At 42.1% G+C, this 15,930-nt stretch overlaps 1 protein-coding gene across 3 annotated transcripts in view; it reads left to right on the top strand.

Annotated features, from left to right (window-relative positions):
* DSCAM (DS cell adhesion molecule) overlaps positions 1-15,930 on the top strand; it is a 425,426-nt gene that overhangs the window by 277,482 nt on the left and 132,014 nt on the right. For all 3 annotated transcript variants that reach the window (XM_075854624.1, XM_075854623.1, XM_075854625.1), the window contains exons 15-20: positions 1,533-1,700; positions 3,424-3,494; positions 9,108-9,348; positions 11,057-11,203; positions 13,288-13,443; positions 14,870-15,003. In XM_075854624.1, the coding sequence (XP_075710739.1) occupies positions 1,533-1,700; positions 3,424-3,494; positions 9,108-9,348; positions 11,057-11,203; positions 13,288-13,443; positions 14,870-15,003 (917 nt within the window). The remainder of the gene's footprint in view (positions 1-1,532; positions 1,701-3,423; positions 3,495-9,107; positions 9,349-11,056; positions 11,204-13,287; positions 13,444-14,869; positions 15,004-15,930) is intronic.

Here is a 15,930-nt window from a genome sequence, read left to right as displayed (position 1 = left end):
GGCAGTTGCCGGGACAAGTCCCGGGACAGTAATTTGCCGGGACTGTCTTCCTAAATTCAGGACAGTCCCGGCAAACGTGAGTCATAAGGTGTCCATACACATTAGTTGCAAGTCGGCTGAACCTTGCAATTTCGGCTGGACTGGCCGACTATCCAATGTGTATGGGGGGGTCTTGACTCTCCCCCTTAGAGGGAAAGAAGGATCGGGCATGTGGTGGGAGATAAACCACTGCCGGAGTGGCATAGCTGGGCATGCATATGGGGGAATAGCTGTCAGCCGAACCAGCATTCGGCCAACAGTAATCTAAAGTGTATGGGCACCTATAGTCATGACTTTATAAGCGGGGAGTGGCGGCCAGGATATTCGTGGGTGGGGCTTAGACCTATTTGTGGTGCTGTAGGTGGCACATATACCTCTCCCTTCTTCCGATCTCTACACAATTTGTGATTTATAGGATCTTCCCACCAGTTATGGGACTTGTTCACCTTAAAAGTGAGGTCAAGGATCTGATTACCGTCTTATCGGTGGTGGTGGGGAGGGGGGGGGGGTGTTTGTCGTAAAGCAGCTTCAGTCTTCTGAACAGACAAGCAGCAATTTAGTCGTACAGGGGACAAGCTGGCGTCACAGTGTAAGCAGATATATTACTGCAAGCTCAGCATCTGACCACATACAGATTAGGAGTAAATCCAGGCCATGCCGCCGTGTGGAGGAGCGCGGATAATCCCATAGGTCAAGCGCGCTGAGACACCGTACAGATTGTGCGCCCCCTCAGGTGGAGCATTGCCCCGCAGCTCGGTCCTGATAGTTGATGTGAACACCTCCCTGATACTATAATTTTATCTCTCACAACGTTTACATCATTTGCTTCAGTTTTGCTTTAGTAATACAGATTTTTTTTATTTTTTTTTGTAACAACTTTATTAATATGTCCTGATTTTAGCACATTCTGGATCCGTTTGTGCCGTATACTCAGGTCTAAGGCCTAGTCACTTAGTATTGAATTATAAAGCGTTGTCATGGATTTGTCACCCTCTTTTGTGTATAAGGGGGTGCAGAGGACGTGAGCGCCACCGTCCCCTCCGAGGACAGCCGTACTATAAACGAGTACTAGTGGAGGCACAGTGTAAATTACAGAAGGAAATACTCATACAAGGTCCACTGGTGTCAGCATATATGGAGTCTGAGTAAATAGATGTAGCAGAGCTGAGTTAGTAATTTGGCACATTTCATGGTGTTAACATGGTCTTACGTGGGACTGCTGGTCATCCTTACAACAGTATTTTCTAACCTGTGGCTCTCCAACTGTAGCAATACTACACCTCCCATCACGTCCTGATCGCTTCAGTCTGTTGGGAGTTGTTGTTGTTTTGCAACAGCTGGCGAGACACAGGTTGGAGAACACTATCCTATTGTATTGAATAAACAATGCAACCCTAAAGATTTGAATGACAAAGTTGGCTCTGCTACATCTGCGCCCACCCATCTACCGGTATGGTTTTCTCACTGGAATTGTCTTTTTCTTCCTTTATAAGACTCATGGGATTCCGTCCAGAGAACCAAAGATGTTTCACCTCAGTTAAACCAGGCCACCATCATCGACTTACACCCATCTTCCACCTACAACATCCGGATGTATGCAAAAAACCATATAGGCAAGAGCGAAGCCAGCAACGAACTCACCATTACCACTGAGGAAGCGGGTAAGGGCGCGGGCACCGGGAGCTTGTGCCATTATATAAGTGATATTTACCGATAGGTCATCTGAGATCAAATATTTTCATGTAGTCAGATTCTTAAAGGGGTTGTCCGGTTTAAAAAACTTTTTTCATACACCCTATCAGGGAATTCTGGGCGTGTTACTGCTGCGGACAGTGTAAGTGCGGTGGAGAGGAGAGCGCCCATGCGTGCTCTCATCTCTTCAGCACTTGTGAGAGATCCGTCTTGTACTTTGTCTGCGGAACCGGCAAGGGGGCGTGTCACTGCTACGGACAGTGTAAGCTCTCCCCTACTCTAACACTGTCCGTAGCAGAGACACGCCCCCTTGCCGGTTCGGCAGAAGACTGATCTTGAAAGCTGAAGAGTGAGAGCGTGCGTGCGCGCGCTTGCGCACACTCTCTCCTCTATCCTCGCTCTTGCTGTAACACTGTCCATATCTGATTGGACAGTGTCACAGCCATCGTAACACGCCCCCTCGCCAGTACACGCCCCGTTGACAGTTCAGGGGGTTATATAAATATCGGGCGCCAAATATAACAACACCGATATCTAAATAACGGAGGAAGGTAGAATTTTTTTTTAAAGTGCCCCAGGGTTTGTGCAGCGCTGCCCATTACTTGCTGCACATGTACGGGGAGGTGAAAAGTGAAACCGTCTGAACTCTACACTAATACATTTTATCTGCACTGATACATTGTAACAAACTATCAGGGCAGGAGAGAGATTTGTGCTGCTGATGTATTAGTGTAAGGCCACACGGTGCATCGTTGACGCGGTTTTGCTGCATTTGAAAATCGCATGTGGTCAATTACGTGCGTTTTTTGTTGAATGGGGCCGTTCAGACTGTCAGTGAATTTCCCGTTCACTGACAGCAAGCAGAAATGTTGATAATGGTGAGAAACTGAAACACAAAGTATATTAGAAACGTTCAGAACATTTTATTTTACCACGATTAGGTTTTATTTGAATAAAACTTAAAAACTCCTTTAAAAAAATAAAATTCAAATAAAGTTCACCATGATATCCTGATCTTCTCTCATCCTGTTCTGACACCTAAAAAATGCAAGAAATGTATTACTATAATTTCATTTATTATTAAGTACATGCGCCCTTCGTTCCATAAACAGCGCCACTCTAGTCTGTAGACTGTGTGTGGTATTGCAGCTCAGCCCCATTTAAGTGAATGTTGCAATTCCACACACAGCCTATGTACTAGTGTGGCGCTGTTTTTGCAATGAAGCAGCCAGGCTTTTTTTACAGTCAAACAACCGCGTCAATAGAGAAAATATCAGAACTTTGGTCGTTCGGGAGCCTAATCGTCCATGACCCCATTGTGAAACCTAATGTGTGTACACCTCTTATGGTCAACTTAGTACCTCGCCTTACCAAAGGAGAGTGCAGGAAAAATATTTTGAAAAAATTATTTTGGAAAAATTAGGTACATAAAATTGAACGTAGTCGTTACATGTGAAATTTTTATCAGTCTGCGCTGCCACCTAGTGGTGTGTTGAGGAAGTTCACAGACAACTTAAAAAGAAGAGACGGCATCACTACACTGTCGGTATATTATGTACATGACACTCAATATAATTATTCAGAAACTTATAGAAATTAATGACGATTTTTTTTTCATAGTGTTGAGCGTTAAACCTGCAAATTGTCGGTGTGACTGCGTAATAAAGGGGGTTCTTGCTTTTTTTTTTCCAGCACCTGACGGCCCCCCTCAGGAGGTCCAGCTCGATCCAGTGTCCTCGCAGAGTATCAGGGTTACCTGGAAGGTGAGTCACACCGTGATCACAGCGCATACTCGTGGCATCGCTATAGACAGGAAAATTGAAGGGTTAATGCGTGCAGTTCATTTTATTGGTTGAGACGACAACTTTACAGTGAAGTGAAAAAAAAACAAGAATTTTTTTTTACAATTTTTGCCCATTTTTACCTAGATGTAAAGATAGGACTACGCACAATGCGCCAGAATTCCGGCATAAATTGCGCCAAAAAAGTGGCATACATGCCGTGCTCCAAATATATTATGTGTTTTAGACTTTTTGCACCTTCCTAGACACTTTTGAAAAGATTTTTAGAAAGGGGTGTGGCTAAAAGGAGTCGCAAATTGCACCACATTTATTAACGGTGCGTGCTATTTTTTTGGCAAGGAAGTGAAATGCGTCTAACAAGATACGCAAAATATATTATACAGCGTACACCATTGCGATAAATTTGGCGCAGCTTCTGTTTGTCTGGTTTACTTTTTTCCTGTGTAACTTTAGGACAGTAATAACGACTCTTACCCAATTTGGTACAATAAGGCCTAGTTCACACAGAGTTTTTTGGCGCTGTTTTTGATGCGGAAACCATGTTAAAAAATGGCCGAAATCGCCTCCCATTGATTCCTGTGGGAAAAAACGCCAGCGGGGAAAAAAATGCGACATGCTCTTTCTCGATCTCTGACCTTTATTGACATCAATGGGAGGCAGAGAAAGCGGTTTTCGCTGTGTTTTTTTGCCCACGGCGCTTAATGGCCGTGGCCGAAAAATGCGGGAAAGAAAGTACCGGCAAAATCTTTTCTGCCTGCAAAAAAAGCTGTGTGTGAACAGGGCCTAAGGCCCCTCTGTCCCACCACAAAAAAAAAAAAAGTAGGGTATGCGTAAAAAATTTCCATTTTTAAAATATGACATTCCAAAAAGTAAATTTTTGTTCTGGTCTCGAGGACTTTAAGGGGTTGTGTCATCCAAGACAATCTCCTTAATTCTGATCACTGCAAATCTGGTTCCCGAGACCCCCGGCAAAGAAATGATTTTGCTGGGGAAGTTTCTATGACCGGAGTCCACCAGAGCGAGGGCCACTGCTTTTTAGCACCTGATGAAGTTCTCAAGGCCATGAGCTCCGTTATAATCCCTAAAGGGCTTCTCCAGTTTGTAAAACACATTTCCATACACCCTATTAGGGAATTAAGAGCGCGGGCACCAGGAGCTTGTGCCATTATATAAGTAATAAGATCAAATGTTTCCTGTAGTCAGATTCTTAAAGGGATTGTCTGGTTTAGAAAACCAATTTTCATACACCATATATGAGAATTCAGAGTTAATAGAGGGGGGTCCTTTGTTCAGGATCCCCATTTCAATCTCTCAGCACTATATTGAGGTATTATTTGAGCACTGTATGTTGGTATTATTTGAGCACTATATGGTATTATTTGAGCACTGTATGGCGGTATTTGAGCACTGTATGTTGGTATTATTTGAGCACTGTATGGTGGTATTATTTGAGCACTGTATGGAGGTATTTGAGCACTGTATGTTGGTATTATTTGAGCACTGTATGTTGGTATTATTTGAGCACTGTATGGTGGTATTATTTGTGCGCTGTATGGCGGTATTATTTGAGCACTATATGGCGGTATTATTTGAGCAGTGTATGGCGGTATTATTTGAGCACTGTATGGAGGTATTATTTTTCACTATATGGCTGTATTATTTGAGCACTGTATGGCGGTATTATTTGAGCACTGTATTGCGGTATTATTTGAGCACTGTATTGCGGTATTATTTGAGCACTGTATTGCGGAATTATTTGGGCACTGTATTGCGGAATTATTTGGGCACTGTATTGCGGTATTATTTGAGCATTATATGACAGTATTATTTAAGCACTGTATGGCTGTATTATTTGAGCACTATATGGCGGTATTATTTGAGCACTGTATGGCGGTATTATTTGAGCACTGTATGGCGGTATTATTTGAGCACTGTATGGTGGTATTATTTGAGCACTGTATGGTGGTATTATTTGAGCACTATATGGCGGTATTATTTGAGCACTGTATGGAGGTATTTGAGCACTGTATGTTGGTATTTGAGCACTGTATGGTGATATTATTTGAGCACTATATGGCGGTATTATTTGAGCAATGTGTGGCGGTATTATTTGAGCACAGTATGGCGGTATTATTTGAGCATTGTATTGCGGTATTATTTGAGCACTGTATGGGGGTATTATTTGAGCAGTGTGTGGCGGTATTATTTGAGCACAGTATGGCGGTATTATTTGAGCATTGTATGGAGGTATTATTTGAGCACTATATGGCTGTATTATTTGAGCACTGTATGGCGGTATTATTTGAGCACTGTATTGCGGTATTATTTGAGCACTGTATTGCGGTATTATTTGAGCAGTGTGTGGCGGTATTATTTGAGCACAGTATGGCGGTATTATTTGAGCACTGTATGGAGGTATTATTTTTCACTATATGGCTGTATTATTTGAGCACTGTATGGCGGTATTATTTGAGCACTGTATTGCGGTATTATTTGAGCACTGTATTGCGGTATTATTTGAGCACTGTATGGCGGAATTATTTGAGCACTGTATTGCGGAATTATTTGGGCACTGTATTGCGGTATTGTTTGAGCATTATATGACAGTATTATTTAAGCACTGTATGGCTGTATTATTTCTGCACTATATGTCGGTATTATTTGAGCACTGTATGGCAGTATTATTTGAGCACTGTATGGCGGTATTATTTGAGCACTGTATGGTGGTATTATTTGAGCACTATATGGCGGTATTATTTGAGCACTGTATGGAGGTATGTGAGCACTGTATGTTGGTATTTGAGCACTGTATGGTGGTATTATTTGAGCACTGTATGGAGGTATTATTTGAGCACTATATGGCGGTATTATTTGAGCACTGTATGGAGGTATTTGAGCACTGTATGTTGGTATTTGAGCACTGTATGGCGGTATTATTTGAGCACTGTATTGCGGTATTATTTGAGCACTGTATGGCTGTATTATTTCTGCACTATATGGCGGTATTATTTGAGCACTATATGGCGGTATTATTTGAGCACTGTATGGCTGTATTATTTGAGCACTGTATGGCGGTATTATTTGAGCACTGTATGGCGGTATTATTTGAGCACTGTATGGCGGTATTATTTGAGCACTGTATTGCGGAATTATTTGAGCATTATATGACAGTATTATTTAAGCACTGTATGGCTGTATTATTTGAGCACTATATGGCGGTATTATTTGGGCACTGTATTGCGGAATTATTTGAGCATTATATGACAGTATTATTTAAGCACTGTATGGCTGTATTATTTGAGCACTGTATGGCGGTATTATTTGAGCACTGTATGGCGGTATTATTTGAGTATTTGAGTATTGTATGGCGGTATTATTTGAGCACTGTATGGCGGTATTATTTGAGTATTATATGGCGGTATTATTTGAGCACTGTATGGCGGTATTATTTGAGCACTGTATGGCGGTATTATTTGAGCACTGTATGACGGTATTATTTGAGCACTGTATGGCGGTATTTGAGTATTATTTGAGCACTGTATGGAGGTATTTGAGCACTGTATGTTGGTATTATTTGAGCACTGTATGGTGGTATTATTTGTGCGCTGTATGGCGGTATTATTTGAGCACTATATGGCGGTATTATTTGAGCAGTGTATGGCGGTATTATTTGAGCACTGTATGGAGGTATTATTTTTCACTATATGGCTGTATTATTTGAGCACTGTATTGCGGTATTATTTGAGCACTGTATTGCGGTATTATTTGAGCACTGTATTGCGGAATTATTTGGGCACTGTATTGCGGAATTATTTGGGCACTGTATTGCGGAATTATTTGGGCATTATATGACAGTATTATTTAAGCACTGTATGGCTGTATTATTTGAGCACTATATGGCGGTATTATTTGAGCACTGTATGGCGGTATTATTTGAGCACTGTATGGCGGTATTATTTGAGCACTGTATGGCGGTATTATTTGAGCACTGTATGGTGGTATTATTTGAGCACTGTATGGTGGTATTATTTGAGCACTATATGGCGGTATTATTTGAGCACTGTATGGAGGTATTTGAGCACTGTATGTTGGTATTTGAGCACTGTATGGTGATATTATTTGAGCACTATATGGCGGTATTATTTGAGCAATGTGTGGCGGTATTATTTGAGCACAGTATGGCGGTATTATTTGAGCATTGTATGGAGGTATTATTTGAGCACTATATGGCTGTATTATTTGAGCACAGTATGGCGGTATTATTTGAGCACTGTATGGAGGTATTATTTTTCACTATATGGCTGTATTTGAGCACTGTATGGCGGTATTATTTGAGCACTGTATTGCGGTATTATTTGAGCACTGTATTGCGGTATTATTTGAGCACTGTATTGCGGTATTATTTGAGCACTGTATGGCGGAATTATTTGAGCACTGTATTGCGGAATTATTTGGGCACTGTATTGCGGTATTATTTGAGCATTATATGACAGTATTATTTAAGCACTGTATGGCTGTATTATTTCTGCACTATATGGCGGTATTATTTGAGCACTGTATGGCGGTATTATTTGAGCACTGTATGGCGGTATTATTTGAGCACTGTATGGTGGTATTATTTGAGCACTATATGGCGGTATTATTTGAGCACTGTATGGAGGTATTTGAGCACTGTATGTTGGTATTTGAGCACTGTATGGTGGTATTATTTGAGCACTATATGGCGGTATTATTTGAGCAGTGTGTGGCGGTATTATTTGAGCACTATATGGCTGTATTATTTGAGCACTGTATGGCGGTATTATTTGAGCACTGTATGGCGGTATTATTTGAGCACTGTATGGCGGTATTATTTGAGCACTGTATTGTGGAATTATTTGAGCATTATATGACAGTATTATTTAAGCACTGTATGGCTGTATTATTTGAGCACTATATGGCGGTATTATTTGAGCACTGTATTGCGGAATTATTTGAGCATTATATGACAGTATTATTTAAGCACTGTATGACTGTATTATTTGAGCACTGTATGGCGGTATTATTTGAGCACTGTATGGCGGTATTATTTGAGCACTGTATGGTGGTATTATTTGAGTATTATATGGCGGTATTATATGAGCACTGTATGGCGGTATTATTTGAGTATTATATGGCGGTATTATTTGAGCACTGTATGGCGGTATTATTTGAGCACTGTATGGCGGTATTATTTGAGCTCTGTATGGCGGTATTATTTGAGCTCTGTATGGCGGTATTATTTGAGCTCTGTATGGCGGTATTTGAGTATTATTTGAGTATTATATGGCGGTATTATTTGAGCACTGTATGGCGGCATTATTTGAGCACTGTATGTTGGTATTTGAGCACTGTATGTTGGTATTTGAGCACTATATGGCGGTATTTGGGCACTATATGGTGGTATTATTTGAGTACTGAATGGCGGTATTATTTGAGCATCATGTAGAGAGAAGGAAATTGATTTGCTCGAGAACCTTTACAGACCTTAATTTGGTAATTTAATTGTAGTTTTTATGGGTATAGCTTTAATTTTTTACTTTTTTCATTATTAAGGCCCCCAAAAAGCACCTGCAGAATGGAATCATCCGTGGTTACCAGATCGGCTTCCGGGAGTACAGCACTGGAGGCAATTACCAGTTTAATATAATCACTGTGGACACCACGGGGGACAGCGAGGTGTATACTCTGGATAATCTTAAAAAATTCACCCAGTATGGAGTAGTGGTACAGGCGTGTAACCGGGCCGGGACAGGGCCATCGTCTCAGGAAATCATCACCACCACGCTAGAGGATGGTAAGACCCTCATGTCCTGCCCGGCCGCACTCAACAATAGGTCTTAGCATAGCAAGAACCGGCAGGAATAATGATTTTGCTTTTTTGGGTGGGGATAAATCGGTTTTCCAGTTTTATGTAACTAAGGCATAATCATTGTATATTAAAAAGTTCAGCAACTTTATAATATAATTTCTATTTCAATTACTTATTATTTCCAACATATCTTCTTGCTGTCAGTGAACGGGAACATTCTTGTTTACATCCAATGGCTGAAGTTCTGTACAGACCTAATACGTCTCACAGCTGAGGGTTTGCTACAGTTCTATGCAGTCTAGACAATGCTCTGTGAGGTAAATACATCAGCAGCACAAATCTATCACCTGTCTTGATAGTTTGTTACAATGTATCAGTGCAGGTAAAATTTGGAGCCCGGACTGTTTAACTCAAAGAGGATTATCTAGACAGGATTTAGTTGTATCAAACCCTCAGCTGTGAATAGTATTCGGTCTATAGAGGTTTTAAGCTTCTGAATGTGAACAAAAATGTTCCTATTCAATGACAGCAAGCAGGTGTATAGAAAATTGTGACAAACTGGAACAGAAAGTATATTAGAAAGTTGCAGATTTTTGTATTATTCAATGATAAAGCCTTATTTAGAAAAATAAAGAAAATAGAAAATCCCTGGAATAATAGTCAGATTTTTCAGTTTCTGCCCGGAAGAGTCATGGAGGAACATTTCATTTAATTATGTTGTGTTCCCCTTTGTGAGCCACAAGCTCCTGCTCATGATGCTGGTAATACCCAGTCTAAAAATGTAGCACTTTTATATTTTGGCCCCACTGTATGCAAATTTTAATCTACTCCATGCTTTACACTGCAGCTAAGATTGTTTTGATTGGCTAATTTATATATGAACATAATCAGTAGGAAATGAGCCTGCGGAGATCCAATTCCTATTACAACAAGGGTAGAATGATTATACACTACCAAAAACGAAACCACCAATGAGAAACAAGATTGTCAGGTGACTACCGCACATAGACTGATGGGAGGAGCCTCTGAGACTTCCATATTAGGCTGTAAATGATGTTAAAATGTGAAGCTGTACTTTAAATCCGGATGTGCATTATCTTCATTATGTTTTTTACATCCACTATAAACAGGGGAAATCAGCTCTCCATGTACTGACTTCCCGGTGGGCTTGTGTTTAGACACAGCAGTCAATCTGAACAAGCAGAGCTGCAGCGTAAAGTATGAGGAAGAGGCAGAGCAGCAGCAATCTGAGCGTCTGATAAGAGGAGGAGGATTTCAGACTACCTCAGACCCCAATAGACAATGCAGCTAAGCTGGAGTCGCTGATTAAAGCTTTATCCCAACGGAGCAAAGTTAAAACGAAGCAAAACCAATCACTAAAAGATTAACATTACCCAAAGGCAGTGACTTATTTATCACTTTTAACCCCACAATTGCTTGTCCTCACCAGGGTAGATGAAATATTGGAATATTAGATCCAGGGGTGCAGCCATAGGGGGTGCAGAGTTAGTAGTCGCACCTAGTGCCTAAGGGGCCCATAGGTTACACCTGTATTATACATGGCACATAGTAGGTGGGGGCTCTGGTACAGATTATACATTGGGGCCCAGAAGCTTCAGTTTCCGCCTCTGATTGGCTCCGTGGTTGGTGGTTGCGATGCCGGTAACACTCATCTGATGTCTTGTCATTTCAGTTCCCAGCCGCCCCCCAGAGAATGTCCAGGCAGCTGCAACTTCGCCGGAGACAATAACCATCTCTTGGTCGACCCCTTCCAAAGAAGCCCTCAATGGCATCCTCCAGGGGTTCAGGGTTATCTTCTGGGCAAATCTTCTAGACGGAGGTAAGTGGGGGGGGGGGGGGAGTTTGTATTGTAGATTGAGCCTAAGCCCGGGTTCACAAGTAGCGTAAACACTGCGGATTTTCCGCAATGGATTTAGTCGCGGAAAATCTGCAGCATTAGGCCTCATGCACACGGCCGTGCCCGTAGTGGGAGCACGGCCCGTAAAATACGAAAAGTAGGACATGCTCCATAATTCATGGCACAGACCCTTCCATAGCGATACGGAAAGGCGTCCGCGGCCAATAAAGCGGAACGGGTCCGTAATTTTTGACCGTATTGTGGACCGTATTGCGGTCCGCTATTACGGAGATTTTTTACGGTCATGTGCATGGGGTACAATACAGTAGCAGCAGAGTGGTGTAGACTTGAGCAAATGTCATCCACACTCTGCGTAAATGATAAGCGGAAAAAAACGCTCAGAAATTTACCTGCGGTGTTTGTGCTTATTTGTTGCGAATTCAATGGGAGGTAGAACCCGCTACAAATAGCAGATGTTGTGATTTTTGCGGCAGTAAAAGCTGTCATTCCATCGCAAAAATCGCAACTCGGGAAAAAAATAAATCTTATACTTACCCAGAATTCTGTGCTTTTTCGTCCAAGCCGGCCTCCTGGGATGAGGTTTCATCACATGTGACCACTGCAGCCAATCACAAGCTGCAACGGTCACATGAGATGAAACGTCATCCCAGGAGGCCGGGCTGCCGGGCGGCAGAGGGACGCGTCACCATGGCTACGAGTAAGTATGCTTTTTTTTTTTTTTTTTTTTAATTACGTGCAGTTTTCCGCAACGGATATTCCAGCCGAAAAACGTCACCGCAATTTGGTGCGTTTTTTTATCTGGAGTTCCCTGCGGTGACCAGGGCGGATATGATGTGTGCTTTTACGCAGCGTACCTGCCCTATGTGAACATAGCCTTAAAGTGAATGTCCCCCCTTGAACATACATTTTTTGGTCCATCATTCTGTGCCTATTAAATTTCATAATATATCTATATAACAGTTTAGCTGATACAGTTAAATGATAGAATTCGGGGATTTCTGCAGCCACCACTAGAGGGAGCTTATTGCATTCTGTTATACATTAGCTCCCTCTAGTGGGGACTGCAGGTGGCAAAAATGTTAACGGTAACTTTATGGAGCTCTGTGTCAGAAAAACAGAGCTCCGACTGCTATATAGATATAGTAAGAAAGTAATCAGTACAGAATGTAGGACTTATAAACATCTTGATGATAAAGGGGTACATTCAATTTAGGGAGGGTTTCCTACAATTAACATTTACGGCATATTACTTTGATTTGTCATAAATATCTGATTCCACTAATCAGGTGCGGTTCCCCGATTCCCGGTAATGATATGGCGGCACATACAGGGTCACCCTCCATTATAGTAAATTAATATATGGAAACAGTTGAGCTAACTCGGCGGTTTCGGAGTCTCCCCTAGACTGTAATGGAGATGATTCCACACGTGGCCAATTCTCCAGCAGGTACGGCTGACCGCGCACACACTTTACCGGCATCAGCGGGAATCCCAACTTTTAGACCCATCATCAAATTATTATACTATGAATATTAAATGTAGGTAAAACCTTTTAATATCCAATAAGAGAAAAATAACAGCGCTATAAAATTATATATAAAAGAACAGCGCTATAAAATTACATATAAAATAACAGCGCTATAAAATTATATATAAAGGAACAGTGCTATAAAATTATATATAAAAGGAACAGCGTTATAAAATTATATATAAAGGAACAGCGCTATAAAATTATATATAAAGGAACAGCGCTATAAAATTACATATAAAATTACAGAGCTCCACCAACATTTGAGGGATTGGGTCTGAGCTGCAATACCACACTCACCCATAGACAAGGGTGGCGCTGTTTTGATAAATATTTTGGATCATTTTTCCGAGCTCATACAACACTTCCAATGCATTTCAGTGGGACGTGAGATTTCCCCCTGCACACCTCTGCAGAACATCGCACACTAAATATCCCCCTGTAGCCCCAGCCCTATACAGGGTAGTCCACAAGTATCTGAACCGTGTCACCGCATTGTTGTATCTCTTTCTTCCAGAACTTGGTGAAATCAAAAATGTTACAACAACACAACCATTACTGGAGCTGGATGGACTGGAGAAGTATACCAACTACAGTATCCAGGTGCTGGCGTTCACACGGGCCGGCGACGGGGTCCGCAGCGAGCAGATATTCGTCAGAACCAAAGAGGATGGTAAGAGCCGCAAAGTGATGGAAAAACCAATTCTTTCATGTTCAGCAGAAGGTCAGTCCCTGCTCATACGGCTGAGCAATTAGTATATATCAGCCTGCAGCCGAGCATTAGAAGTTTCACAACGGTGCAATAGTCTGCGACTAACCAGAACATATTCAGGGTTATTTATAAGAACAATGCAGAGGACGGACGTGGCCCATAGCAGGAGTCACATGACAGATACCATTTACAGTGACCTCTATGGTCCCGATGTAGGTGTCATTTGTAAATGTAGCCCTTTAAAGGGATTCCAGTGTTTCATGAAAAGTTCTAAGCATTGTCAGTATTTCTGCTTGCTGTCAATGAATGAAAACAGGCTCATCATGATCACGTCCTGCTGACACAGGCGCAGGGCTCATTCCAGTGCGTCAGAGTTATGCATCTGCGTCAGTTGATGATCGGGACAGGTTTCCAGACTATGTTTCCATTTACTGACAGCAAGCAGAAATCTTAAACCGTAAGGAAATGAATTACAAGGAATATTACTTAAAGTGTTTGTCCAGGATTGGAAAAAAAAAATGGCTGCTTTCTTCTAGAAACAGCGCCACACCTGTCCTCAGGTTGTGTCTGGTATAGCAACTCACCTCTGTTGGAGCAATACAATACCAGACACAACCTGTGGACGGATGTGGCGCTATTTCTGGAAGAAAGCAAACATTTTTTTTTCCGTTATGGACAACCCCTTTATTTATATAAAACTTGGACCCCCATTATTTAACTTTAGCCGGGCTGGATAATTGAGGGCCACCACACCGACCATCTTTGGACAGAAGGGTCTACAGGTGATTGCCTCCTCCAATCCCATCCCTTGTACAAGAGAAGGACCTCATGACCTATTGGACGCTTTCCTCTTACTTGTTTGCTTACATGACCCCAAGGAGATCCATGGCCCCCCACTATGAGATATAATGTACCCCATGAATTCATAGCGATGCCAAAATTGATCTGTTGCCTTTAGCTCCTTGTTCACACATCATGACCACTGCAATATTTGACCCAGGTAAGTTTCCTGGCCACTAGAGGGCGCTTGCTGCATATGTTTTTCTATTGACTTCAAATGCAGCTAGCAAATGCCATACTATAGCACCAGTGACATTACCAGCACTGACCACCAGAGGGCGCCAGTGTCTCAATGTTATCCGCTCAGCTATATGTTGATCATGCAGACCATGGATCGTCATTGACTTTTAGCGTTATAACCCAGTTGCGTAATGGTCATACTTCATAAATTGCGCCAACCCGCCAAAATTATGATAGATTTGCTTGTTTTTTAATCTAGACCTGCGTCATGTCTCCCAGAAGGCGTGCACTGTGAATAAATATATGACTATATACTGTGGACCTGCAGGGACAGTGATCCTCATCCTCACACGATTCTCCATTCCAGTTCCAGGTCCCACAGCTGGAGTTAAAGCTGCCGCCGCCTCCGCCTCCATAGTCTACGTGTCCTGGCTCCCTCCCTTGAAACTAAACGGCATTATCCGCAAGTACACCGTGTTCTGCTCGCACCCGTACCCTACGGTAAGAACCGCACGTGACGCACCCCTGAATCACGCTTATTAGAAATACCCAACAGCCGCGTGAGATCCGTGAAAGGGAAGGTCATCCTGTGACATATTAACATTGGGGATGAATTTCACCATATTCTGATTACAAGACATTTTTTTTTAATATTGAATGTCTGCTTCACTCCATTTTTTCGATTGTCCCCCATGACAACTCTTCCTGTCGGTGCTTTTTCATCCTTGTAATAGAAGAAGAGAGGGAGATTTATCTAAAACTTCCACAAGGAAAAAACGGAGCAGCTGCCTGTAGCAACCAACCAGGTCACTGCTTGAGTTTTCCAAAGGGCGTATGAAAAAGAAGAACTGGAATCTGCAGGCCTGATATGGGACGTTTCCACATTTCCATTGCGCTTATTAATATACATTTCCCCTATAATATAGATTCAAACAATCACCCACATCAATGTTCAAATGCGGATATGTGTATAGGTGGGGACATTGATGTGGATGGTGATTTGCATCTATATAATTATACAAATCTACAAATTGCAGACTCCAAGGGGTTAATGTATGTTCATTATAGGGTAACATCTGCATGAAATTTGCATGTTCTTCCCATGAGGTTCCTCCTGTTCACTCACACGTCCCAAAATAACATACCGAGAGGTTAGATTAGCCAACTTTGGCACTCCAGTTGCCTTAAAACTACAATTCCCAGCATGCCCTGACATCTTTTGGATGGAGTAATAAAACCTTTGGCTGTCAAGGCATGCTGGGAATTGTAGTTTCATAACAGCTGGAGTGCCGATGGTTGCTAACTATAGAAGGAAAATACCCTTTAATACTAGCGGGAATAGCTGGGGGGGACCTGGCGGGGTAAGTGCCTCCGGGGGGAGTGGTGACAGGTTACGCCGCCTTGTCCAGGGTATCTAGATACAGGGCT

This window comes from Rhinoderma darwinii, chromosome 2 (assembly GCF_050947455.1).
Source record: "Rhinoderma darwinii isolate aRhiDar2 chromosome 2, aRhiDar2.hap1, whole genome shotgun sequence".
NCBI classification, from domain to species: Eukaryota; Metazoa; Chordata; class Amphibia; order Anura; family Rhinodermatidae; genus Rhinoderma; species Rhinoderma darwinii.
Note: the sequence above shows the minus strand (reverse complement) of the source record. Positions and strands in the feature narration are given on the sequence as shown.